The sequence below is a fragment of the Scomber japonicus genome, chromosome 6, assembly GCF_027409825.1.
Source record: "Scomber japonicus isolate fScoJap1 chromosome 6, fScoJap1.pri, whole genome shotgun sequence".
NCBI lineage: Eukaryota > Metazoa > Chordata > Actinopteri > Scombriformes > Scombridae > Scomber > Scomber japonicus.
The window spans coordinates 22,899,987-22,927,808 of NC_070583.1; the positions used below are offsets into that span (position 1 = coordinate 22,899,987).

General features: G+C 37.8%; 4 protein-coding genes across 4 annotated transcripts; 2 read left to right on the forward strand and 2 right to left on the reverse strand.

The window, feature by feature from the left end:
* Positions 1 to 702: 702 nt before the first annotated feature.
* ywhag2 (3-monooxygenase/tryptophan 5-monooxygenase activation protein, gamma polypeptide 2) lies at positions 703 to 4,106 on the reverse strand. Its single transcript, XM_053321032.1, has 2 exons — positions 4,020 to 4,106; positions 703 to 1,359 (listed from the first exon to the last, which is right to left on the reverse strand). Exons 1-2 carry the CDS (start codon positions 4,104 to 4,106, stop codon positions 703 to 705), a joined length of 744 nt encoding a protein of 247 aa, XP_053177007.1.
* Positions 4,107 to 7,054: 2,948 nt separating this feature from the next.
* On the forward strand, positions 7,055 to 8,558 carry si:ch211-105f12.2 (RIMS-binding protein 2-like). The gene is made up of 5 exons (XM_053320206.1): positions 7,055 to 7,117; positions 7,487 to 7,643; positions 8,097 to 8,218; positions 8,326 to 8,397; positions 8,493 to 8,558. Exons 1-5 carry the CDS (start codon positions 7,055 to 7,057, stop codon positions 8,556 to 8,558), a joined length of 480 nt encoding a protein of 159 aa, XP_053176181.1.
* Positions 8,559 to 14,058: 5,500 nt separating this feature from the next.
* Positions 14,059 to 17,982, reverse strand: ca4b (carbonic anhydrase IV b). The gene is made up of 8 exons (XM_053320207.1): positions 17,922 to 17,982; positions 17,572 to 17,619; positions 17,326 to 17,490; positions 15,137 to 15,282; positions 14,955 to 15,047; positions 14,777 to 14,843; positions 14,375 to 14,538; positions 14,059 to 14,235 (listed from the first exon to the last, which is right to left on the reverse strand). Exons 1-8 carry the CDS (start codon positions 17,980 to 17,982, stop codon positions 14,059 to 14,061), a joined length of 921 nt encoding a protein of 306 aa, XP_053176182.1.
* Positions 17,983 to 19,188: 1,206 nt separating this feature from the next.
* On the forward strand, positions 19,189 to 22,239 carry LOC128360321 (dehydrogenase/reductase SDR family member 11-like). Its single transcript, XM_053320725.1, has 7 exons — positions 19,189 to 19,428; positions 20,459 to 20,668; positions 20,858 to 20,952; positions 21,052 to 21,181; positions 21,273 to 21,365; positions 21,481 to 21,546; positions 21,676 to 22,239. Exons 1-7 carry the CDS (start codon positions 19,297 to 19,299, stop codon positions 21,715 to 21,717), a joined length of 768 nt encoding a protein of 255 aa, XP_053176700.1. The 5' UTR covers positions 19,189 to 19,296; the 3' UTR covers positions 21,718 to 22,239.
* The last annotated feature ends 5,583 nt before the right edge of the window (positions 22,240 to 27,822 follow it).

The following is a 27,822-nucleotide window of genomic DNA, read 5'->3' on the forward strand; positions in this document are numbered from 1 at the left end:
TGTTAAGTCTCTGCCTTTTAGTAACCTTCACCTCCAAAATAAACTATGGTTCCAGTGACATAGTTAGAGTAGACTATTCTGTGAGATCCCAAATACACTTTAGACTAAAGGGGGAGGGGTCATTTTTCTTTTATCCAGTTCTCATTTTCACACCCACGTAATTTATCTTTTAAAATTTTTGAGAATTATTCAGGTTTTTAAAACTTTTCTCTGCCGTAAGATTGAGATTATCATCAATGCCTTTCAGGGCCCTTTCTCATATATAGACTACGACTGGAACCAATGCAAACTAGTTTTGTGAGGCATTCCCATTCAAGCATTTTCTCTCTCAAGTGACTCAAATGCATCTCTATCACGCAAAAACCTAACTAAGCAGCTTATCTTGACAGAACAAGACCAGTTCCTATGCCAGTGTGAGGCTGCCATTTCAATCCAACAACAACCACTTCAGGCTGATTGACTGACATATCAGTGGTTTTGGCAAATGTCAAAGAGAAAATCAAGAAGACGGAGGCCCTTTCAACTGTATATATATTTCTATATATATTTAAACTAAGATTTAACCTCCACGCTCACCTCTCTTTTGATTCTTTTCTTTTAACACATGGAAAAATAAAGAACTGCTGCTGCGGTAGTATCATCGGCAAAAGCGGCTGCCAAAGTCCACCGGCCCTTCATATTTTTTTGAAGTGTGGTTTCTCTTTAATTGTTGCCCTCCCCTCCCTCGTCATCCTGCTGGTCACTTGTCCACAGTGTCAAGTTGTCTCGGAGCAGCTGCATGATGAGAGTGGAGTCTTTGTAGGAGTCCTCGTTGAGGGTGTCGAGCTCGGCGATGGCGTCGTCGAAGGCGGTCTTGGCCAGATGACAGGCCTGCTCTGGGGCATTCTGGATCTCGTAGTAAAACACAGAGTAGTTGAGAGCTAAGCCCAGACGGATGGGGTGGGTGGGCTGCATGTGCTCTTTGCTGATCTCGTGGGCCTCGTTGTAGGCCTTCTCCGACGACTCCACCACTGTGGCCCTCTTCTCCCCTGTGGCCACCTCAGCCAGGTACCGATAGTAGTCGCCCTTCATCTTCAGGTAGAACACTTTGCTCTCATGCTGCGTGTCATTGCAGTTTTTGATCAGGAAGTTGTCCAGGAGGTTGAGCACATCCTGACACACGGCCTCCAGCTCCTTCTCAATCTTCTCCCGGTAGGCCCGGACCATCTCAATCTTCTTCTCATTTCCGTCAGCCGAGGTCTTCTGCTCAATGCTGGAGATGACCCTCCAGGATGAGCGACGGGCGCCCACCACATTCTTGTAAGCCACAGACAAGAGGTTCCTTTCCTCATTGGACAGGGCCTCGTTCAGTTCTGTTACCTGGAAGAGGAAGAGGAGGGACCTTTTAATCACCAACACAACTGTAGATACAATTCACACATCTTCAGAGCAAATGACATGAAAAAATCCTAACTGGCAGCACAGCTCATAGCACAGGAGATTAGCAATATTTCATCTGTCATGTGCAACTTCCAGTTTTCATGGCAATCCATTCATTTGGTGCACCAGCAGCTCCAGCTGCCACGTGGACAGCTAATGCTAGTTAGTGAGAAGCGATATTCAGAATAGTCAACGGCAGTGGGGGTTGGGTAAGGGGAAGGCGAAAGGAGGGCTGGAGATGGCTAAAATGTTCCCACGAGCACTGTGGGGCAGCTGCACTGTAAGTGAAAACCATCACTGCACAGGCAGTTCACGTGTCCCAGTGACCTTCTCTCTGGCTGAAGCTGACCTTTTTACCTTATCTAAAACGCTGTGCCGTGACATCACTCTGAGTTAGATTGTTAAATTTAGATTTTGATGGATCAAGGTGATGGTTGAGTGGTGATCAAAGACACCACGTTGCAATGAAAAGGACATTTGTAAAAGCAACCTTGTGTTGGAATAGTTGAAATATACATATATTTATACATATCAAAAATAAGTGATTTAGGTTTAACAAAAATAGAGTTTATAATTGGCTTGTATGTGAAACACTTCTTCTTGATGTGCTAATATTTCTCTTTTCTCATGAGCTGTTTCAGCATTCTCAGCTCAGGCAGAGGAGCACAAAGATGGCGCAGGATTGCCAACGTCACACACACACACACACACACACACACACACACACACACACACACACACACACACACTGAGTGAATGGAGAGGAGGGCTCAACGTATAGAGATGAAGAGCCTTCATTTTGCCTATCCAAAACATTTACTGATCCAATTCAAATGCAAATTACAATTGTGTGGGATGTACAGTCAAACGAAGCATATTTCTATTGATCAAATAACGTATGTGTTGTATTTTTAATGGAAACAATTAGGTCACCACTTTAAATATAATACATTGATGTTTGGGAAGCCTATTACCATGTCAACTGGATTACACTCATAAAAATGAGCAGAAATGCATCACATCATATATTTTATGGGCTTCTTTGGCAAATCTACACTGACATGACGGCTACCTATGTCATCCTTTAAAATTGAAATATAACAAGCATATCTGTCGAAAAAGCTGTCTGAAAAGCTGCCAGAAACCTGTTACGATGAAAATCATTCTTTTTTTCTTTTAATGAGGAAGACAAAGGTGAACAGTAGTCATTTCAGGCTGCAATGGCAAGGGATTCCCTTAGATTAGAGAGTGAGAGTACACACCCCTGCAAAAGGGCCTAGTTTGGACCGCACTGACATGGCAGATTGTTTAAAGGGGAAGGAATCCCTCCCTGCACACACATCATCCCACCTCCTGCAACCAGAAACCTTCGATGACAAATGATCCGCGGAGGCTCACTTCATCGCCTCTTGGAAACATAAGATAAAATGTTCCTTGTGTTAAGCACATATGGTAATAATAATAATAGTAGTTTTAATTTATATGTGAGTAAGCTTATACTGGACTACCAGGATGCTATTAGTTCCAGTAAGAGCTGGTGTGACACAGCATTTTTTTTCAACCCACTAGTGAATTTCTTAAGGGGCCACAAACAAAAGAAAAGAAAAGAAAAGCGGATGGAGGCTCAGTCCTCATCCCTGACCAATGAGAGCTGAAAAGGATCCCATGGGGCAGGCCACCCATGTCATCCTCTTTCCATCAGTGTCTACAGCAAATATTACACTACTTAGTCAGGGTCATTAACCCAAAATGACTTCAAATTGCTGCTGGATTGATATCATGTCCTGACACAGAGACAGCACTACACTGACTGAGGCACAGGGACAAGGTATAAAGTGAACAAGAGAGGAGAAAACAAAGCCTATTGTACAAATCTGATCATATTGACTCACTGCAATATGACAAAGAATATTCTAGAGAGATTATACTGCCTCCTACGTTTGTTTAGAGTAAAGAGCAGTTACTGGGATCTTTATTGACCATTGGATGGACAAAAAGAAAACCGCCTCACTGCTTGTATGAAAAATGATCAGCTTCTCATACTTTATATTAATTTAATTAATGTGACAAAGAGAGGAGGAGAAGGAGGAGGGGGCAGCAGCAGCAGTGAATGGGCTTTTTCCGAGCAACCTCACATGGCTCCCAGCAGCAGTAGGTTTTAGACATTTGGCATAACGGAGGAAGGGGCGGTGGGGTAGTAAAGGGGGCAAATGCAATAGAGCAGGGCCATTATATGACATGAGCCTCTTATTAAAGAGAGATGAAGCTCAGGCCTGTGTGCATTTTCATTGTAATATCCCTTCATTGAACCGAACGGCTGACAGACAGGCACCGCCCAAGGAGCAGAAGACTAAGGGAAAAAAGGCCAATGAGCAGTCGATTAATTGACGACAAGACAATAAACACATTAAATATTATTTGTCTATGATGCCTAATTGTAGTGCAGAAATAGCATGCCAGTGTAACTCCAGATAATCAGGCAACAGTCTGAATCTAAAAAGACGAGATTGCGCGCCGCGCTTTTACGCACATTGAACTGTCATATAGACATCAATCACACACATCTAAGTCATTATTATAATGTTTTTGAATGAACTTACCGATTTCATAGCAGCTGCCATATCATCATATCTCTCAGCCTGTTCAGCCAGCCTGGCTTTCTGCACCAGCTGCTCGCGATCAACCATTTTTTAAATGATATTTGGTTGCTTTAGTCGAGCTGCTCTACTTGGGTTTTTGGGGATGAAATGATATTTTAAATCGCAATGCAGTGAAATCCTACGCGAACCTAATGCTGCAGCTGTTCTCTGCTGTCTGTCTGTGCTCCGTGCAGACGGGACACCCTCTCCTCTCTGCCCCCCTCCTCACACACTCTCCCCCGGCTGCGTCATCACTCAGAAAGGTGGGTGTCTATGACAATGATGTAACACTCCATACATGGGAACCAGAAAGCTAGGCATACAAGGGATGGGAGCAGCGCTGGGATAAAGGCCTTTTGGGAAATGGAGTCCCCTGTTGGTGCCAGGGGCGTGTCCAGGCTCAGTTAATTTGAAGGGGCCCAGGTGTGACACAGCATCTGACTGTGGAGGCTGCTGATGGGACATGAGGTGAAAGGGTTGTTGTTGTCACAATACCTGGGTAAGTTTAATGTTACTTGATAGCAATACCTGTCCTGTTAGCAATTTAGCTGAAGTAGAAAACATTAGACCAGGTGTGCATCTGTCTGTGTTTCCAGAGCGTGAAAGGTAACATCCCACACTCCTTATTTGAAAGGCCACAGCTTCAAACATAAAGAATGGCATCAACCATAAGCTGCAACTGTGGGCTTTCAACTGGCTCCAGTGCAAATCAATGGGTGATGTCACCTTACTAGGTCCACATATCTATACAATAGTCTCGATGGACAGTGTTTTCTTGTTCACCTGCAGCAGTAATAAAAATAAAGTCTGAAAGTTATTGCCTTGATTTGAGTAATTTGGATGTCTGAAGCATCATATTAGCTTCAGATACATTTATAAATATATTTTTGCACAGAAGGAGGCTTTTGGATTGTGTTCCCAATCACTTACATAAGTGCATTATAAAGGGATCTTCTAATGGCCAGTATGAACAGGAGGAATGATTACAGCCAGAAAAAATACTTTCACTGTTCATTTGGGCATCTGACTATTGTTTCAGGACACACTTGAAAAACTGTGAACCTGTCCAACTTTAAAGTATCACAGTCAACTTTAAAGTTTAGCAGACACAATGGTCTTCAGACTGGGGTAGCGTCACATTTCTACTAGGATTAAATTATGAACTGAGTTTTAAGGTGAAAAATCTGCTTCTGGTTTCCCAACTTGGAATTGACCTGTGATTTTTTTATCCCAGAATCAGTTTTAAGGTAAAGCAAAGATTGTTCTTAAGTCTGTGTTGCTCTTACAGTGTTCAAAAAGACTAAATGATTATTTACTGTAACCCTAATGCCGCACAGATTCCAATAGGTTAAATGTCACATCCTGGATAGACCCACATCACTAAGTCCAGCACTTTGACTTTTAAATTTTCTGTATATTTTTAATCATGACCTAATCATTTTTTGGAGGGCAGCTTTCAGGGCGTCCCTGAACTGTAATCTGAGATCACAGCATTTCCTGTCCTCAAGGCCACATGCTAGAGAGCGATGCAAAGGGCAAACTCTGCTGGTGAGGTCGGACGTGTGCAGTCATATTTCCCTATTGGTGGCGAACAAACTAAGGGCAGAACATGCTCCTATCATTATCTTTAAATTCAGCACCACACGCTGGCAGCCAGGATAGTATGTACAGTGAGTGTGAATTATTGTAGTGTGGTTTATGTGTTGAATCTGTACCAATACATCTGAGCAATACAAGCTACTTAAAGCAGAATATTTAATGTCTTACAGCTCCCTCTTGTGGATAAAAATGGGAATATCTGAGGATGAGACATGTTTTACAGTGAGTCTTCAGAAAGTAAAAGAATTTGTTTTGTTTGTAGAAACCACAGTTTGAAACCTGGAATAATTCAACTGTTTTCAGGTTGACAATACAAACACATATTGCTGCTTTAAATGCCATTTAAATTTAACCAACCATATAAATAATATCTCACATATAATGTTTCTTGTTGGCCAGCTGTATTCTTAACAAGGAGACTGAGTGTGCATATTTGTTCATGTGGCACTGTGTGGATAGCTTCCTGTTGGTTTCTCTAACAAGTTTAGAAAGTAATCAAAAATCAAAAACACAACTTCAAAAACCCCAAGTATAAGTAAATGCTGGCAGGTATATCTACTCCTCATGCCTCCCTCTTTTTGGCTCTTTCTTTATCGCTTACTCAAACATAAACAAACACACAGAGAATTGTTAAACCTTTCCCTTCTTCTACATGAGGAGATGATCACCTGCTGACCTGGCCTGAGGTCAAAAGAGGAAGTGTTAACTTTCAGTGACATGTAAACTGGGTCAAGTCATGATAGGATGAGGCGTCAGGCCTAAATGTTGCCTCCCCACAGTGAACCAAGACTTGATGTTTTAAAGAGAGTTGATACTGATATTGAATGGGCAGGTGTATTTTTTTATGTGGTTTAAAATGTAAAGTGATTTGAAATGAAAAGTTTACAACTGTTGTGTTGTGGGTGTATTTATCATGCACCTTTCAGTAATACTTATAAACACTAGAAGATCTTTAGCTGCCGAATGTTGGATAGATGCAGCCTACACAAACCTATATAATGTATCAGTTGTTTGTTTATTTTTTTAGCAAATTGAAATCCCTTTACTTTGCACTGTACAGTCTTACAGCGCAACAGGCAGTGTTGAAGCATTGGATGTATCCACTTGCTTCAAAGAGGATTACTGTACCTTCTGCTTAGCTTAGTTACTTCAAATTAGGATAAGGGTAAGGAGAGATCTGCTGTCTACAGTAGCCATCTGTCTGCCAAGTGGACAGTCGAGAACTCCTGCTGCTGTAAATGGAGACAAGTCTGGAGTTGGATGTTTTGATATACCCAGATGAAGTGAGGCTTGCTACTCCGGAGGAACTATTAGAATGGGAACTTGAGACCGCGAGCCAGGTGTCTGTACCCACCGTCCGGCTCTTTGTGGCACTTTACCCGTACAACCCTGCTGCAATGTCTCCAAACTACGACACGGCTGCAGAGGAGCTGCCTTTTGTACCAGGCCAGATAATCAAGGTAAAAACTCATGTTACACTTCTTTTTCTGTTGCAACTTACTGTATACTGTAAACATGTTACTGTTTTAATCGTGTACAGATCTCTGTGGTGCTTTTTTAGGTGCACTTGCATTTCTTCACTTGATCGGTTGAAAAGCTTCTTTGAAAGAACATGATGTTGTTTCCTGTGTGTGCTAGATTCAAACCAACTGAGTGTGAACAAAGATGAGCACTTCCTTTCATTATATCCTGTCACCGTTTACAACTGATTGATGAGATTTGCCACTGTTTCTCTGAAACCTGTATGTTGTTGCAAATGTACACATGCATGTATTTTTTTCCACCCAAATCTACAATATAATATAACTTCATGTCTCTGCATCTGTTAGGTGGTAGGAGATAAAGACCCTGATGGTTTCTATCATGGTGAGTCTGGTGGCCTCTATGGTTATGTGCCAAGCAACATGGTGGCTGAAATCCCAGTGGATGACGAATATCTGAAGCATCTACTCATGCAGCAGGGATTCCTCCCAGTGGACAATACAGGTATCAGTCATCTGTCTCTGCAGGACATTGGCAGTAACTTCAGAGCAATATACTAATATACTTTAACCTGGAAGCATGAAAATCACCTCTCCTTTACTTTGAACAATAAATGTATTGTTAACTTTGAGCATTGCACAGGGGTCTCCATCTGTAGGGGGCTGCTTACATTGAGTGTGAATGTGTGTAACTGTAGGAAGTTACAAAAGGAAAGTAAAAAAACAGTTCATGAGTGTATATTACAAAATGAACTACTTAAAACTATGAGTGAAAAATGACACTAAAGATTTATATAAGTTAAATCAGTTAACCGGCTCTTTTATTTTATTTTATTTTTTAAATCTTTTTCAGCAGTTACTTTTTTGAGGTTTAATGCTCTAACTGGCCAGTTTGAAAACTGATTTTCCATTTCATAATTGTACAATTTCAAATAATATTTTGAGTTTTGGTCCACAGGTATGTCTGTAACACCAGATCCAAGCGACATAGGCAGTATTCCTGATGATGCGATTGTTCGTAGAATGGTGGCCTTATTTGACTATGATCCATGGGAAAATTCACCCAACATGGACAGTGAAGTAAGCACTATAATTATTCATAATAATCTGATATATATTCTGTTGCTATGAATTCAGCAAAGTAGTTTATGATGTTTCAAACTTAAACATGTTATTTTCTTTAACAGGAGGAACTTGGCTTTAGTGCAGGAGACATCATATATGTTTTAGGTGAAATAGATCAAGATGGATTCTACTATGTGAGTGTCATCTCTACATCTTAACAATTACTGTCGCCTAGTTTTTAACCTCTTTACTTGCTGACTTTTTCTTTTCGTTTTTATTTCAATTGTAGGGAGATGTAAAAGGACGACGGGGTTTGGTCCCATCAAACTTTCTGCAGCCGCTACCGTGGGATTAGAATAAAATGCCACATATATATATAAATATATATATATATATATATATATATATATATATATATATATATATATATATATATATATATGTATATGTATATACATATAATGTTTTTTTAAAAATAGCTACACAGACATTTTAAGTGTCAAAAAGATTTTTATATTTTTATATTATAGTAAAGCACATCACCTGCTTTAGATTGCATAACTGAAGATCTATCTAAATCAGCTTAATCATAATGCTACTAAGTGAAAAGAGCTCTCATAATACACTGTTCACATAAACCATTTATTGAAGAATTATGACAGTAATTATACAGTTTTTGGTCAGAAATACAGACAATTTCAAATTATATTAAAAAAGCACCCAAACCTAAGTTATTGTTTTATTGTGTAACTATTTAATGGAAGAGTTTCAGTTCAGTTATTACTTATCTGATATTTATCTTCATTTTACTTTTACTTTATGCACTTTCCCAAAAAGCCTGATTCATGCTATAGAACAGTTATATATCCCAAATTAAAATTTTAAAATATGAGATTAAATGGAGCCTCAGTGATACCGATGACAATTTATAGATTATTTTAGCCTTAAGAATACACCTATAGTCTCAGTTTTTTGAAGACCAGAGTGTATCATTATAGCATGTCCATATTTGCCTTATACCCTGTATGTATATTTTATATAATGGGCTCATAGTCTTTTCATATAGGGGATTTTTTTTTCTTTTGAAATGTTTTGCTGCATTTTTCATGTGAAACACACAACAGAAACCTTGTAAAAAATTTTGTAAAATAAAAAAAGGAAACAATGAATGTATCACCAGCAAAAAACTAAAATAAACTTTTGAATTTGTACACTGCCTTCCTGCTTTCTTTTAACTGTAGAGCGATTTCACTACATTACGTCAAACATATATTGTTGAATTTTGCATTTACTTTCATCACATCAATTTGTAATGCATAAACAATCAAAGAAAAAAACAAAACAAAAAACAGAGAAATTCAGCAGGTTTTCATTATGGGCCTAAAAGTTTTCAACTCTAAATCTGAAGTCCGTTGGTTTCTTTTTTCTGTTAGATTCCTCTGCAGCCAACAGTATACTCATCCATAAAGTAGGAAACACTACACTGTGTAGTGAAGTTTAGTAGTGCTTTCTACTTTATGGGTGACAACACTGTACATCAGTCGCTTCTGGTCGCTCCACCGCAAACACTGAAGATTTGAAGGGTTGACTAAAGGCAAGTTTTTACACATTAAATGTGACACAGTTTCGTTCTCTAACATCATTTCATAACTGAGATAAAGATACAGTTTACTATAAGTTTCATATTTACCTTACATAGCATTTTGACAGTAAAGTTTCCTTAAAAAGATTCTGATCCAAAAATTCAGTATATATAAATACATTTTCATTCTAAAGATAAAACAAAAGTAAAATAAAGAAAGAAAACAGAAATCATCAGATTTGAGCAAAGTCAGTTGCTGTCATGGTCTTACCAACGTTTGGACTTCCCAGGAGAAAGAAAACCCAGAAGTGAACGTGATCTTTTATTAACCGTGTCTGAGCCACGTGGTTCACACAGGAAAAGCCCTAACACACACACACACACACGCACACACACACACACACACACACACACACACACACACAAACACACACACGCACACACATACACACACATGCAACTATACATGCAGGGAAGTGTATGCAGATGTGCACATGCTTATGCTTTTATGTTCACACACACATACAAACGCGCACATACATATTGGCGGCAAAAGCATTCAAATCCTGAACATCGTTATTCACATCAAAAAATATTTACAGTAAAATATATCAAATGTTTTCATGTTTTGAGAATTCATAAAGTTTAGTTTACATTCAAACCCATAGTCTCTTCATCTTAATTTAGGTCCAACTACTTTACATACTTTTTTATGAGATTTGGGCGATTCTGACAACTCAATACATTATAATGAGAATATCATATATTTTTACATACAATTTTAGTCTTTAAAATACCTGTAGCTATCAAGTAAATGTAATGGACTGAAAAGAGTTCACAACTTCAATCAAAAGTGGCCAGTTTCTAAAAATTGTACTAACATTTTAGGAAGTATACTTAGTTACTTTCCACTTCTACACACACATGCAAATTCAAAGCCTACGCCCATGAAGTCTAGCTGACTGCACCACTGCTACCATGTATGAACTCATCCCTTTTATGGACATACAGTTACAAGGTGACACCTGTTTTTTTTTTTTTTTGTTTTTTAAGAAGTCAGATCATAAAGTAGATAGATATTGATCACACTAATAATTTATGTGGGTGTGTACATGTTACTTCAGGACTAAGCAATGTTTTCTGTTGCAACACTGAGGTCTTGCTCTCAGTGAAATAGCAACATAAAGATGAAAGATCAAAGTGAGACCCTTAGATGAAACATTACAGCACACTTAAAGATGATTTTAGAGATGCTGTTAAATGGTTGTGTTAACAAAGGCCTAATTTCTGGTCTCAAATATGTTACATGTTATATTTTACAGCCGTGCAATTCTAAAATCTTCTGTATAGATTACAGGAAGAGCTAAGACTTCATATCTCGTTTATATTTCTGAGAACTAACTCACGCCTGTGTGTTTGTGACAAGGTGTGGGTGGGGGATGGTGCAAGGCCTCTTCCCTATCCCAGCAGCAAATGTGCAATATGCTTGCAACAACAGAAACTTCGCAAAATAGACGATAGACAGGCCTGTGTCCTCCGTTGTCTTGACAACCCAAACCTCAGAGTCACACCAAGTGAAATAAGAGGAAGTGGGGGAAGGGCGGTGTGCACAAACCGAGAAAAAAGATGTCCTTGTGAGAAAAAAAAGAAGAAGAAGAAAAGATATGTAGGCAGTAATGTACTATATGAAATGAATCAAATAGCATATTAAAGGGTTTTTGTTTCAGGGAATCACACAATATATTTATTTTTTCTATTCAAACAACACATGCTCACATGTAAAGGTTATTATATTGAGTCTGTGTGTGTCCTGTTCAAGAGAACAAGGAAAGCACCACTGCAGCATGACTTTGCATCCTGCAGATTATCTCAGCACTGTTGCGATAGAGACTGCGCTTGCATCAGACAGCTATTCCTGTGCAACATGGGATTATATCCAAAGTGATCTCCTCGACTACTTACGGTGATATAGATAGTGCCAGGACTCCAAAAACAAGCGCACCATCTAATGACACCAGTGGGTATTATCTTCTAAGGGCACTGCTTAGGACTGATTGAATTATGTTTTACCTATAAGGATTGATCTCAAACTGAGAGACAGTCCTCTTCTCTGCGTCTGTGCAGCTGAGACACAGAAGCCGAGGATGTTTCTTTCCTTTGAGAAATACATTTCAAGTTCTATTCTTTAGTGTTTATTCAAGAGTGTCAAAATCAACCATGTTCATGTGACTCCTCAGCTGCAAAGTGTGTGGCATTTACACACACCACAAAAAAGGCATCATTCCTGTTTCAGAGTGTAACTTTCTCATTACATCATCATGCTGTGCTTGGGTTCATGGCTTATAAAATGATAGATGAAACTTCCCCAAGACTCCTAAAGATATAAAAAGAAACATTTGAGGATATCCATGATATACACACTATATTAGAACTGTAAGTACAGTATCTAACTGCTACCGAGAGTTCACTGCTAACACAGGAAGCAGAGCCCAGTCATTCAGAGTTATTCAGTGCTGCCACTCTGTGGATGTTAGTGGAACTGATAACGTCCACCTATTGAGGTTTATAGAGAAGTCATAGGCTACATTCACTTTACATGTTGAAGTAAAGGGGGGGTGGGGGAGGGGTTGTCTCTAAGTGACTCAGATATTATTCATATCGGAGCTATGTGACCGCTGTTAGAATGGTCAGATCAGAAGTGCTCACTTCTTAAGATAAAAATAAACATAGAGGAGTGTACAATCAGCACCAAGGGTCAATAGAGAGACGAGGAAGTTTCAAATTTGTTGGACAAGCCAAAGTGAAACCAACTTATCGTGACCAAACAGTTTTGTTTTTTTTAATCATTTTTTGTTCTTTGTTGCAGTTTAGGACCTCAGCTATGTTCACAACACAGTTACATACATGGTACTTGCTTAGTAAGATTAGTGGAAACTATGAACAGAAAACAATCTATCTAAAAAAATCTCAATTGAGCATTTAAGGTTCTATATGTAAGTTTCAGAAATTCCCTCTCATAAGTGACACCGGTGACTAATAAGTGAGCTGACTATGGCATGTGATGTCTTTTTGCTTGCGTACAGTTCTCATAATAACATAAAAGATCTCTAACATTGTGTTTTGCACCATGCTTCAGCAAATCATTTCTCACTCCCAGTCATTCAATTAATTATTATTATTATTATCAAAATAGAATATAGAAACGATAACATTTCAGAATTACATATGTGTATACATGTTAAAATATCATATCTTCTGTATTCTGTTTGCCGATGGCTTTTATTGAATTATATTTGAGGCTTTTGATTGATATATTGCACTGCACTGTAATATTTAGTCTCCTGTCTTATATTAGCTTAGTTTTGTTTCACATTTAACTCTTTTAAATTCTAATTAAATGTGTCTTTTTATAATGTCTCATATTTCTTTTACATTTTGTCTCCATGCCTTTTATGTTTTATGTAAGGTCATTTGAATTGCATTGTTGTCAAAAGGTTATAACAGATAAATGTGCCTTGCCTGTAAAAAAAAAAAAGAAGCTTGATTGAATTCATGTCTGTTCCTGGTAATACAGATGTTTTCATTATTCTTTTTTTCCCCTATGTTTCTGTATGTTTGCTTTGATGTATCCCCTTTGTCTGTGACTTCAGGTATCAGGGTAACAGTGAGTATTATCTGACCACAGAGATGGATGGATTTATTGCAACATACTGCAGTAAATTAATCTACTGTACATCACAATATTTCTATAATTGAAGAGAACAACACTCGACTTACAAAGCAGAAATCCAACTTTATTTATTCATACACTGCGTTTCACAGTTTTAGCAGTTTTACTGACATGAACATGTGTCTTCACTCAAATATCAGCAACCATACAACTATTAGTCTGTAAGCTGTGTGGGTCATACTGCAGTCTAACTTTGTGTTGCAAAAGTAAAAACAATGATTGATTAATGTTATAAGTAAGCTTCATCACTTTTTTATTATTATAAGAAATTAAAGTCAAGCCAAGAATTATAAAATGTTAAACTATTAAAGATAAAGCTCACATAATTCCTATATATAGCAAAGGAAGAAAAAATGCTGTTGACACTTTTGCAGTATTTAGTTAGAGACAAAATTACACACATTGCACACTGCACAGTAGATTTACACATACATAATCTACTTACAAAAATACAGTGCACTATATGTATGCATTTTACCAAAGAACATGGAAATGGTCCTTTTGGCCATCAGAAGAAGGCTTCGGCATTAATCCTGCAGTGTTTCAGGAGAGTGCACCAACAGTGGATACCAGCACTGAACTGATAAGCAACACAGCACTAACCACAGCAGCATAGCCTGCAGAGTAATAAATTTTCCTTCCATTCAAGGGCTGCACTGGTCTGTAGGTTTTTGCCATTGGCTTTCCATCAGAAAACTGAAGCTCATTGAATGCAGCAAGCTGTAACATAGATGAAACAATACAGCAAACAGATGAGAATTTACTCTGCAGGGTAATAATATGGGCTGAACAAGGCTGGTGATGTTTTACAAATTATTTCGTCCTTTGAGAAGATGACAAAATATTGTCATAAAATTACCTGTTCCCTGCTGAGTTGCACAGTGCTTGTAAACAGGGTCCAGACGACAGCTTCAGAACAGTCAGGTGTGGTGAGGGAGCCGTCATAGCGAAAATACTTGCTCAAATTCTTCTGAGCAGGAATGAACATATCCAGGAACACACCTTCCAGTGTTGTGAAGTTGGCTGGTTTTATGAAATATTAACAGGACATTAACATGCAGAATCTCATAGTAAATGGGTTCAAAGTGACCACTTCGTTAATTTAATCAATTTATGATGTTGTGTTATGTCATGACAATTGCACTTTAGCCTTATGTTCTAACAATTGGCAGGACATTGAGGACAATGGAGATAATGTGTCTGGAAGCTAATAAAGCGCAATCATGCCGTTTTTGCATGTCACAAAACATGAATGACTTACTGGGTTGAGTGATACTTTTCAGAGCATTAATGAGGGGATCAAATTTCTTGTTTGCAGAACTTGATTCCTGAAATGAAAGAACATGATGTTAAAGTGCCTGAAATCACATTTCATCTCATTTTAGTAATCTTTAGCTCCCCTCTACTGTTTTTGATAAGAGAAAAATAAATAAAATCACCTCAAATAAAAATCCAAGAACAGCCACTCCTGAAGGGTCTCTGACAGCCTGGGATAAAGAGTCATATTCTTCTTTTATGTGGACAATATGCATCTGTAGAAGGTATACAAAGGTTATTCAAATGGGTTTTGTCACATGCGGTGCTAATTTTAACAAACATTGACCATATATTTTTTTTTTACCTCCATTGGAAACTGCTCTCCATCAATCGTGTGTTCAGATCCTGGACCTCCATCTTTGCCCCAGTGTATGTGAAGTTGAACTGCCTTGTATGTTGTGGCCAGATTTCCTCCGGTGATCTGAATACTTGAGGGCAAATCCAGTTGTACTAGAATAGAAAAGAAATAACTGAACAATTCAGATAGAAAATGAAACCTGAAACCCTCCCTGTGAGGATAAAAAAAAAAAAAAAATCTGGATTTAGCTACAGTGTTTTTCTTGTTGTTGTTTTTTTTTTTGTATCTCTCTTTCATTGTTTATTTTGCCTCTCTTACACTGTAAGGGCCTGATTTACTAAGATCCAGAGGTGGAAAGAGTACTGAAATATTCTACTCAAGTAAAAGTACCACTACTTTAATCTAAATCTCTAACTATTGTTTTAATTAGAGGTAAAGGTATATATTTACAACACATGACATTTAAAACATTTCTGGATGGCCTTAATTTTAGTGCAGCCCATCCCATAAAACGTTTTCAAACAAAACAAGAATTGAATTGAAGGTGGCATAAATTGTGGATTCTGTAAACTAGGGGCGATTTTAGACCCTTTTTAGGGATGCTCTAACACCCCTAAATTTGATCTCAGCACCCCTAAAAATAAATAATAAACCCACCATAGTCTCTAAAAATTGTGTGGGGAAACACTGAATTATTAAACACTTGCTTGGCATTGAATGTCAAATTCTACTTAGCAGCTGAGCCCCTCTAAAGGTCTGATCCTAGTACTACAATCGCCCATGCTGTAAACCATCCTTTTTTTTCACCAACAGTCATACTGCAAATCTATAAATCAATACGGGTCAAGGTCACAAGAGCAATAACTTTTCTTTAAATGACCCAAAGAAGAACAACATTTTAAGTACCCCTACTGAAAACCATTCGCTTAATTCTCTCATTTCCGACGCTGTCCTTTTCACGTGAACGCATCATGCTCAATGCCTGTACATGCAGAGTGAGACAGATGACGGCACAACGTCTAATGGACATTTCTTTTAGTGTGCGTCCGTAAATATGTGAGTTTGTTGTGTACTGTTAGAGTTTATACGTCGCTATGAGAGCTAGCTGCCAGGTTGTCACAGGCTGCAGTAGTTTATGAATGTTAAGTTATTGTATCATGCTGGTTTTTGCTTTAAAAAAAAAGGCCAACATTTTTTACTCAGTAACGGATGTGATTTAAAATGTAGCGAAGTACAATACTTCACACAAAATATAGTTAAGTAAAAGTAAAAGTACAGATTTTTATTTTCCACCTCTGCTAAGATCCCAAATAAAGGGTACTAAATTGCGCATTTCGTTTGCGTGCGTTTTGTGGGTGATATAATAACTGCGTAAATGAAAACAGGTGCCACAGAGTGGAGACAGCAGTATTTAAATGAGGGTTTTGCGTGTCTGAATATAGAGTTCGGGCGAGCAGAAAGCTGCAAGCGCAAAATGAAATGTGATCAGGTTCTAGTGGAAGAAGTTGACAAATATATTGAGTTATTAAAAAAACCCTAATATTGCCAAAAAAAAAAAACGACATATGGGAGAATATGTGTGACAAAGTCAATGCTGTTAGTAAAACCAAAAATATTCCACTCCAAAATATTAACACTTGTGGAAAAACTCCATCCTGTGCGTATTCTGTCATTATGCCTCCGTCTCCTCCTCTCTACAGTAACAGAAGTCATCTGAGCGCAGTGCGCAGCCGGTTAATATCTGCCCTTCAAAGGTATTATTAATAGACGCAGTTAGCTTCAGAATAGAATACCTTCAGGTTTGGTAAATCACAATGCGTGTGCTAAATAATATATTTGCATTTTCTCCTCCCTGTATTTTGCACACTGGGGTTGAAACGCCCCATATTACATATTCATTATGGCAAACGTTGGACAGCGCGTATTATCTTGCACAGTTGAAAGACACCAACCTCAGCGTTAGTAGATCAGCTTGCATATTTTTTGCGGGTGATGTCACATTTTGATACACGCAGACATTTAGTAAATCAGACCCTACGACCGTTATCTCAGCAGTTTACAACTGATATTTTACAACCAGTCAAACGGATTGCTTGCACTTAGAAGCAGAGAACTACGTTCTTTTTTAAATTTTCAATCAAAACTGAAATCATTATTTTTCACTAATGCAGGTTAAAGGGGTTTCAAATACATACGGGAGTGACCGTTGTTTAGAAGGCGACCGTGAAACGTTTCTTGGTAGCCAGTGAACTGGAAAGGAGTGAGACGTTCATCTCTTATCAATCTCCTGGTAACAATGTTAACTGGGGACTGGGATCTGCCATCACAGGGCGGTGAAACCCCACCCCACGAATCCGGACCTGTGAAGCAAGAAGATCAATAGTGCATTCAACGTTTCTGGTACATTTAATTAGTATGGCAAGTGTTGTCCTGAGTTTTACCTGAGCAGGTGCGATTGCTGCATGTAACTTGGGACTGGTAGCACCAATCTGGAACAAATGGTATAAAGTAAGTCATTCAATATGAAATCAAAAACAGAAATGAAAGTTATGAGAAATAAAATATATTTCTGTTACAGTCATATACTTCTGCCATTAACTGAAGCCTATTCTGCTGCTGTAGGAGTCATACAGTAACTATTCTGGTTCCATATAACATGATTGAAAAGAAGATCAGATATCAGGTCACTTATTTATAACCAAACTATTACTACAACAGAATATATTTAATAAAATGTTTCCATTTTTTTTGTATTTATATAAATTCAGATTATTTTCTTGAATGAATTTACCTGCCCCTGACACAATCTTCACGGCAGAAGCACACAAGAATAAAACAGATGTTAGCAGCATTGTAAAGGTACTGTATCCGTCCCAGTCTGCCTGTATTGAATATTTCTGAAGATGAGTCCAGTAACAGAGTTCAGTCAGCAATTTATAATACAGGTACACCCACCTATTAGTCCTGCCACCACCCCACTGAATGCTTTTATAACCCTATTATTTTTATGACCGTATGTCCAATCTCTGCAGGCGTTGGTACACTGATATCTGAATATTGATAATCATAACATAATGAATGATGAGTCTTCAAATTCAAATGGTCAGGCCTAAATACTCACAGCTGGAATGAGACAGTTTAGCTTTGTTTATCAGAAAAATAACCACCTGATCAGATATTTAAAAAAGAACAAAAATACATTTAGACACGGTTTTCTTCATTATTGGAAGGCAGACTTATTAGAATATGACAGCAAGTCTTTTGCACTTCTATGAGTCTATGACAATAATAGGCCTAATAATTGCTCCCTTTTGCAACTTCAGCAACTGATCTTAGATTCACTTCATACACATTATTTTTTCAACCAAGCTTTTATTAAATATTATGTTTTGGGAGCTGGACAGACATGAAAGTATTTCATGTGCACAAGATAGAGAAGAAGATTTCAAAAAACATGGATACAGGTACATACAGGTGCATCCATACGTGTACATAGACATTAACATAAAGAGCACTCCATTTTCAACACAAACTACCCTCATTTGTATACTATACAAGGAAATGTTTTCAACTTCTCCAAACCGAATTCAATATTTGATGTCAAATGCAAGGAGTGCCATAGGTTGTACACAAGCTGTGGTAAATTGTAACAGTAAGATTGACAAATTAAAAATTTAAACCACCCTACAAAATATGCATCGAAAGAAGTTTATTGTGCATGTGCCAAAACTTGCATATCTTGCAATTTATAAACATTTAATTTAACTTTTTCATGAAAAAAACAAATCAGGTACAAATCATTAACCACAGCAGTACTTTCATATAGCCTATCTTAATACAGGTCTGGAGGGAGTCTTAAATAAGGGCACTCTAGTCAGCATTTGTGTTCAACCGTAGCATTTTAATCTTTGGCCTAATTAGAGATTGGCTGCTCCATCATTCAACAACCTTGAGGTGATTAACCTAGCCCTAGAAAATACATTTCTCTGCGAATTCCTACAATTCTCAGTTGCCTTGAATGCATCAGAATGACGTATTGAGCATGTGAGGAACTGCGCGCCTTCCAGCTCCAGCGTAACTGTAGGAGCTCGGAGGTTGCTCGCAGCTTTAGCAGCTAACTTTGTATTTTGTGTTAACAGTATAGTTGGTCAGTGTGTGCTGGTGTGATGGACCGCTGGAAGGGCAGAGTGGCCCTGGTGACCGGAGCCTCGGTCGGTATCGGGGCGGCAATCGTTAAAGAGTTAGTCCGGTACGGGATGAAGGTAGTGGGCTGCGCTAGGGACCTGGAGAAAATGCAGGTACGCTCAAAAAAGTCTGCACCAGGTGGGATTCAGAGAGTGACAACCATAGACAACCCACCATAGACAAACAGTACAAACTAGTGTGATGATCAGAAGCTAGAGCTTAAAAAACTTTAAAAGGAAAACTAGTTTAAAAGTAGGCTAAGAGTGAGGTCAGGTGACTGAACAGCTGTACAGGAAGTATTGGTTGTTGATTAATGTAAATGCACTTTATGTAACTAACACCAGCTTTAACCTTTATATAGTCTATGGCTTTAACCCAATGAAAGCACATTTTATTGTTACTTTGTTTATTTTTGTAACAGTTAATGTTAGACTGCTAAACTCACAACGACCCAACACACACACACACACACACACACACACACACACACACACATAATGTATTGCATGAAATAACAGTGTTGAACACGTTTAGCTGTGTCAGTGTTATGTAAGTCAGTTTATTAGTTAATGTTTCACCTGCCATAATCTGTAACCAAAACAAAAAAGTGAGCACCTCCCGCCTCTTGGAAAAGTTCATTTAAACACTAACCAAACCTTCCTAATATTCATTCATTAGTCTTAATGCACTTAAAGGACATGATCACAATGTCTGTTTTTCTGAAGCTGCTATGAGGCTTTAGCAGACAAGTGGATGTCACGTTTACAGTCTTTTTCTCATCCATTTCCTTCTTTTTGTTTCCCTGTATTTCCTTTTACTTTGGTAGATCAAAACAAGGCTACATATTGGCTTCAGATAAACATTTAAATACATTTTTGCACAGAAAGAGGCTTGTTGATTTTGTCCTCCATCACTTACATTGTAAGTGCATTATGAAGGGATCTTCTAATGTTCAGTATGAACTAGAGGAGTGAACAAAAACCTGTTTCAATGTTCATTTGGTTACCTGACTATTGATTTAAGACAGACTTGAAAAAACTGAATCTTTCCGCACTAGTTTTATGTTACTTGGAAAATGGAAAACTGATTCACTGAGTTGTCTCTGAAGCTAATATTCTGACTTTTTTTCCGTTTTGATTTCAGAAACTGGCAGCTGAGTGTCAAAGTGAAGGCCACAGTGGTGTTTTGGTGCCTTTCAAGTGCGACTTGAACAATGAGGAGGAGATTCTATCCATGTTCTCTGCCATCAAAGCCCAGCACAAGGGCGTGGATGTGTGCATCAACAACGCTGGCTTGGCTCATCCTGAATCACTGTTAGGTGGCAAAACCAGTGGCTGGAAGAACATGCTGGATGTAAGAGCTAGGTTTCTTTATTCGAGGAATTAACTATTCAACTATTAACATGTAAAACTAGGTCAAGTATCTTTAAAAAAATGCAAATACGTCTTCTACTCCTCCATATTGGGCCATTGATAGACTAGAGGCCAATATCTATAGGTTTATAATGCTGGGATGTTTCTATGATTTCTAACATTCTTGCAGGTGAACGTCCTTGCATTGTCTGTATGCACACGTGAAGCATATCAGTCAATGAAAGAAAGAAATGTTGATGACGGACACATCATAAACATAAACAGGTACAGTTACAATACCTAATGATTTATGATGCTTTCAAAATACTGTTGCTCACCTGATTCATCTTTACTACAACTCACAATTCATCTTTCTTGTCGCAGCATGAGCGGGCACCGTGTGGTTCATAGCACTGATGTGCATTTCTACAGCGCCACCAAGTTCGCTGTGACTGCCCTGACAGAGGGCCTGAGGCAGGAGCTGCGTGAGGCTAACACTCACATAAGAGCCACAGTGAGACTTCATCCCCCTCTCTCTTCTCACTTTAGATAAATATTTTCACTCCCCACATTCAGTCCACTCTGATCATTTCTTCTTTCTGCAGTGTATATCTCCTGGTGTAGTGAAGACAGAATTTGCTCCGCGGCTCTACAGCCAGAACACTGATAAAGCTGCTGGTGCTTACACAAAATTTAAGGTAAAAATATAATCTCAAGATACTTAGAGTATTGCTCATATTATTACTAGAATATCAAAAGTTTCTCAAATATTTTAGCTGCTCTAAATGATGAAATGTTTCACTTCCCTTACAGCCTTTGGAAGCTATAGATGTAGCAAATGCTGTTACATACGTTCTCGGCGCCCCTCCCCATGTGCAGGTTAGTGATTTCCTTTCTTACGTCTGTATTTTAGTGACCTATCACACAGACTTATCACCTTTGGTCTGTCACTGTCAAAATATTAGCCGTTTAACCTAATTGGGATAACCTCTGCATCCTTTCTTTCAGATTGGAGACATTCAGATGCGACCTGTGGAGCAGGTGTTGTAATGAAGGCACCATGTGACAAACTAATATGTGTACTGATGCATTCATCATCTGACTAGTTGACTACAATTACTGTGAAACACTACTAGATCTGATCATGTTCAAACTTTTGCTATCAAGTTTGTAATCTGGTACTTAAAGAATAAATATCTTGATTTGGAGATTAAATTTGTTTAACAGAATTTAGATTTCCAGCCAGGCAGTAAACAAATATTGTAGTGATGAACTACAACAACATACAGTCACCAAAATATATAAAAAATAAGAATATGGAGACTATAAAAATATCTAAAAATTGTTCTCAGCTTATTTGATTTCACAGAAGTTTATCATAATCTTTTTAAAGTTGCGCATTGGGATCTGGTAATAGGCTTGTTCTCATGTCAGCACAGTCACTCTGCAGCTGGCAGGGATTTACTGACATGTCAAAACAAGGCACAATAATTGCAGTTTGTGTATTTTTAAAGCAGTTTACTAATAATTTAAGCATTTCACCACATAATTTCTCTGTATTATACAGTAAAAGAAAAAGAAAAAAACATTGCCTACAATGTTTCTGGTTTTTCTTGTTGGGCTACATGTTTGGGTTTTTTTTACTTTCCTGGTTTGATTCTTGAAGGATAGATCCAGTGTTTTTAAGCCTTTCTTAAGACAACAGCCAGTTGCCAAAATGATCATTGACACATTTTTCTTGCTGTAATTATTCCTCCTGAATACTGAACATTAGAAGATCTCCTTTCATGTTCTTACAATGTAAGTGACAGGGACCAAAAGTCACAGTCCTTTTGAGCAAAAGTGCATTTAAAAGCTCATTTTTCAGCCATCTGAGTTAGTCAAATAAAGTGGATCTCTTACACAGTTACAATCGCTGTGACTCAATGGACAGTGTTTCCCTGTTCAGCTGTGGTTGAAGGATCATAGCACAAAGAGGAAATCTGGCTATAAAAAGACTACCTGAGAAATATTTACTTAATTTGACTAATTAGGATGAAGCTTCATATACATTTCAAATAATCTGTAAAAGTACATGTTTTTGCATGGAAGGAGTACTGTAGATTTTTCACACCATCATTACAGCATTATGAAGGGATCTCTTAATGGCCCCTTAAAGGAAGAATGGTTACAGAAAGGAAAAATATATGCCAATGTTCATTTGGGTCTCTGACCATTGTTTTAGGACAGACTTGATCTCTCCTGCTTCACTGAAAACTCCATTTAAATTGTATGTGTCTTGGTTTTAGGTTTTCATGTCATACTAGTGTCAAACTCAGTTCATGGCCAAACATTCAAGTGAAGCAGCAATAAACAAAATGCACAAAAGGAAATTCACAGCAGCGCCTCTGATGCTGGCATGCTTGTACATTTCCATAGATGTTTGTTAGGTTCATGTCTGCATTGTTTGTCTTGTCTTCAAATACTTGTCACAGGCATATATCAAAGCAAACAAGTAGATAAAGTCTGGGGTCATTCATTGGATTATCTCTCGTGTAGATAAGATACCCTTGAGTAACTTGTAGGCATAAAGATATGTGGTAGGTGTTGTTTAATATCACTATCAATCAAATGTGCTGATTATTTTACTACCACTGCCTGTCTGGATGAAAAGGTTCCCATGTTTGCATAGATTAGATGTAGTACAGGAGCTGTGTGGGGGGCAAAGGTGTCATTAACAATCAAATACTACACAGCAGAATTTTGACCTGTAATAACCTGCAGAGTTTTACAGCACGGGTCACAATAGTCCTAACCTTAATATTAGATAATGCTTCATAAACCAATGATGCAATACCTAACTTAGTAGTTAGGAGTTAGAAGTAATTCAAATGTATTAAGTGCATAAATATTGTATTACAGCTGTTTATATAAAAATGAAGCAGAGTTGTCTTAAAAAGATATATTTGAAATGCCCAGTAATTAGAGGTCAGTCTGTACACTTGAAGTGTTTTATATTTTTTCTTGGTGTTTTGTAGTTAAAAAAAAAAGCCTGATACACAGAGAAACAATATTTAATTCAGCTGTAATTTCTTTGTGGTTAAAATCAGATAAACTTGAACTTTCTTATGTTTGTATAGTGTTCTCAAAATGTATTTATCAATAGCTGGTGACTCAGTGCAGCATAAAATGTTGATAGATGTGTATTGGTGGTAGATTAAGATAAAATAATCCTTTATTAGTCTTATGGTAGGGAAAGTTACAGAAGAAAAGTGGACAGTAAAAACAGAAGGGCATCTATAAAAGATAAATAACAATGAATAATAAGTAATAAAACAAGCAATATGAACAATAGGAAATACAAATAAAAAATATTAACAGTATGTTGAGAGGAATATTGGTGTAATAGTAATATACCTGAGTGTGATATTTACATTGCACAGAAGTGTAAAGTATACTGCTCCATTGAACTGAAAAAAATACTACACCCAAAATACTGATTTTGCACAGTAATATACATTAAAAAGTGCAGTTTGGATTGAACTAAATTGAATGATTTACCTTGACACCTTGATGTGAGGCTACATATTGTCTGAGATTTGTAACGTGGATTGATAAAGGTCCTTTGAAGAATGGTGGGGGTCAACAATTGTATAAAACCAAATGAGGAATCAAGTTACCAAGGACAACAGATACAGCTGTATCAAACACTAACCATGTAATTCATATGAAAACTGCCAGCCTTCTAATGTACAAATATGCCAAGGAGATACATCTAATCCTCCTCTACAGATGTTTCCAGGATGTTCAGGAGATGTTGATATTGTAGTCTACGTTGATGTGGAAGAGTTCCGGAGGGACAAGTGTAAGAAGCATGAGGTGAGATCACAAACGTTTTGGTTTCTTACTGACCCTGTGGTTCCAGGAGTATTTAAGATGCTCCATTACCACTTTTCACTTAAAAATAAATATCCCACATCTTTAACTTGCATTAAAATGTTGCATTTAATAGAAACATTGACATTTTGTGGAGATGTTTTATGCCTGGAGTTAGAAGAAGTTTGGAAATTAACAAGAGAAAATCAGTTTTCAGGCACTCGAAACTGTCCCATAGAAGAAAAACTTGTTCCTTTAATGTCCACTAGATGTCACTAAAGAAATGACTTCTGATACATTTCAGCATAAAATTTAAATATGTATATCAGCCTCATGCTCTAATTAATTTGCTAATTTATAAATAATTCTTATGGTGCTTCACATCATTGTCACACAGCTGTAATGTGTGATATAGCCTACAGGGGAAAACAGGCTACAACTCCTGACATATGACACACTGATACAGTTTACCTATATATATATATATATATATATATATGTATATATATATATACATATATATGTATATACAACCAAATCTAAATTATTTACATCACTGTCAGTGTGTTGTCATTGTTTGAAGTGATCTCGCTCATCATTTATCTGCAGTTCTGACAGGCTCTGGATGGTCTGTAGGATAACCCACCGATCTGTGAACGGGTGCACAAGTTGTTGTGGATGGTTTGAAGTCGGCAGAAGATGTCAACCTGGACAAACTTGGAGCAACACAAACACCTGGAACTAGATGGCTTTGTGGAACAGCTGGAGAGACACAGCGACAATGAGAGGGTAAGCATCCTCAAATGTGTGTGCTGACAAAGTGATATTTAATGTTAATGCAAGTTTAGAGTGTTTTATTCTACAACTCTAAGGTATCTATTAGTTTGGGTCATTTGAGCATTTAAGCAACAAATTACCACAATGAGAAAATAGTCTTTGCAGTGGTGTTTGTTAGTAGTGAAAATAACATTATGAAATAAAGAGAAACAATGCCATAATGTGCAGTTGTGCAGGTGTTTACACTACATCTTAAAGCCACTGTTTGGTCTTCTATTACAGAACAGTACAATTACAAGAAGTGCATGTTAAATCAAACAATGTATTTTTCATAGACTTACATGAGATTTGGATTTCCACCATGCAGTGCTCAGGTTTTGCCCACTAGAGGTCACAAGCACAGCATTACATGACATTATGAAACTCAGTGTTTGACATCATCTTTGGAGGGAGAAAACATGATAGTGATATGTGCAAAGTAAGAAAGTAAAAGCTGTCCAAAGTCCTGTGTATTTAAAGGATTGAAGTAGATGCAAGGTTAAGGGAGGTGAAATGATAAGTATGTTTGGTTATCATATTTTTTATATAAACATATTCTAATAAACCTTTCTTATCAGGTTGAAGCCGCAAAGCCTCTTCAGCTGTTACAAAAACAGACAAAACAGCACATTTAGTAAACTCCACAATGAGGAAATAGTGAGTAGTGACAAAGTAGAGCACTACTTTCATATTTTCTCTCAAACTTGATTGACACAGATGATGAAAGACAGGTAATGTGAATATATTCATGGTTTTCCTTCATGTTGTCATCACAAATATATATATATTTTTAAAAAAAAGTAACTCTGGTGATAGACAGGGTGTCCTATAATGGAGTCTTTGCAGTATTATAAGGACAAAAATACTATAGGTAATATGTAAAATATTATCTACCACTAGTGAGTGTGAAGCCTGGAAGTGATATGTTCAAACCTTACATATAATTTCTTTACATTCAGGATAAGTAAGAGATGGTCCTCAACCTACTTTCATCTCCGACCGTGCCTCTGCCTGTTGAAAGATACTAAAGAAGTTCCTGCTCAGTTTTCAGCCCAGAGAAAAGCCAATCTTAGCTGGCGACTGCCAACCACCCCCCACCGTCTTTCTGATGTTAATGAACACCCTTTTACACTGAGACCACATTTGTATATGTATACACAAGTGTTGGCAAAGTACTTGTGTGTCGGACAGTGTAAAGTATCTCCTCTTGTGCCTGGCTGCAGCTCCTCGCACCCAAACAGAAAATCTGTGTCAGAGGAATAGGGGTAAAAGACTTTTGTGTTTGTCACGGTCACCTGCCAAGACAGGAGTAAAACATAATTACTGGGTTCAGATAGCAGCAGAAAAAGACAGTGTTGTATAATTAAACTTTTCCCATATAGTTCATCATTACTTTTTGTAATGAGGTGAATGATGAATCCAGGATTGTTTGTAAAAATTGTAGAAACAAGGCTGACGTAAAGCAGAAGCAGAACATGCACTCCCTCATCCATCAGTGCCACAACTGTCAATTTACTCACTACGGGTCAGTTTTCCTCAATCAATAAATTCTATTCTGTGTGTGTGAATATAATGGATTATTGGATTCTTCTCCTAATAGGATGCTACAGAGCGTGATGTCCACTCATTATCGCCCCTACCATGGACTGTGCTTCCCTTTGTGTGTTTTTCTGCCTGACCAGAGTGTTCAGCAGTCCTAACATAACATCTTAAATGTTCAAAGCCATCTGCGCCATAGCGGACCAGGGTCAAAACCCTAACACGACCCCTGCACAGTTGGCATCCAGCCAATAAACTGGGGAGCGTCTGTCAAATGCATGTATCACATACATTCAGGAGATCTTGTGGTGATTATTATTTAACCACATAATCTTTTAAATATTTCATGTGACACGTCACCTGCCAATCTTTCCTTTTAATGTAAAAATCAAGTCCATTCAACTCTGGGATCTGAGAAGTAATTCACACCTTCATTTCTTGCTGTCTTGGAGCCAGTTCTTTGTCCTTTCTGCAATTGATCTATAACACTGTTTCAAGGCGTATTAGTGACACAATAAGTCCACACCATTTGTGTGCTGGCTTCCCACTGGTTTTCAGTGCTTCAAAGACGATGCACCGGAAACCAGACGATCAATGACTTTATGTGTTCCTAAAGGGCAACTAGCAGTGCAGAAGTGCAACACAAGATAGAAATGGAAACCACATGAACAGATCATATACAAAAATACAAATTAGGAGCAAAAAGAAAATTGAATGTACAAGTTTTAAAGTGAATATAAACAAACATGTAAAATCTTATGGTGTTTAATTGAAAATTTAGCCTATAATGAGTGTTGATAAGGCACTAAATACACTGGCCTTTACATCTCATCTCAGATCTTTGACATTTCAAGTCTCCTTTGGATCTCTAAGGTCATCTAGGCTGAAACTGTTGCATAAAAGTGAATTTTGCTTTTGCTGTCGTGACCCAGATAGTGGATTCCC

Bases quoted from the DNA above. Each gene is read 5' to 3' on its own strand.
- ywhag2 (XM_053321032.1), bottom strand. From the start codon at position 4,106: ATGGTTGATCGCGAGCAGCTGGTGCAGAAAGCCAGGCTGGCTGAACAG. The intron at 1,360-4,019 runs GTAAGTTCATTC...TTCCTCTTCCAG, and splicing joins TGGCAGCTGCTATGAAATCG to GTAACAGAACTGAACGAGGC.
- LOC128360321 (XM_053320725.1), top strand. From the start codon at position 19,297: ATGGACCGCTGGAAGGGCAGAGTGGCCCTGGTGACCGGAGCCTCGGTC. The intron at 19,429-20,458 runs GTACGCTCAAAA...TTTTGATTTCAG, and splicing joins GGGACCTGGAGAAAATGCAG to AAACTGGCAGCTGAGTGTCA. The intron at 21,366-21,480 runs GTAAAAATATAA...CTTCCCTTACAG, and splicing joins GTGCTTACACAAAATTTAAG to CCTTTGGAAGCTATAGATGT.
- si:ch211-105f12.2 (XM_053320206.1), top strand. From the start codon at position 7,055: ATGTCTCCAAACTACGACACGGCTGCAGAGGAGCTGCCTTTTGTACCA. The intron at 7,644-8,096 runs GTATCAGTCATC...TTTGGTCCACAG, and splicing joins CCTCCCAGTGGACAATACAG to GTATGTCTGTAACACCAGAT. The intron at 8,219-8,325 runs GTAAGCACTATA...TTTCTTTAACAG, and splicing joins CACCCAACATGGACAGTGAA to GAGGAACTTGGCTTTAGTGC.
- ca4b (XM_053320207.1), bottom strand. From the start codon at position 17,982: ATGCTGCTAACATCTGTTTTATTCTTGTGTGCTTCTGCCGTGAAGATT. The intron at 15,048-15,136 runs GTAAAAAAAAAA...TACCTTCTACAG, and splicing joins GAGAGCAGTTTCCAATGGAG to ATGCATATTGTCCACATAAA. The intron at 14,539-14,776 runs GTAAGTCATTCA...TCATAAAACCAG, and splicing joins GAAAAGTATCACTCAACCCA to CCAACTTCACAACACTGGAA.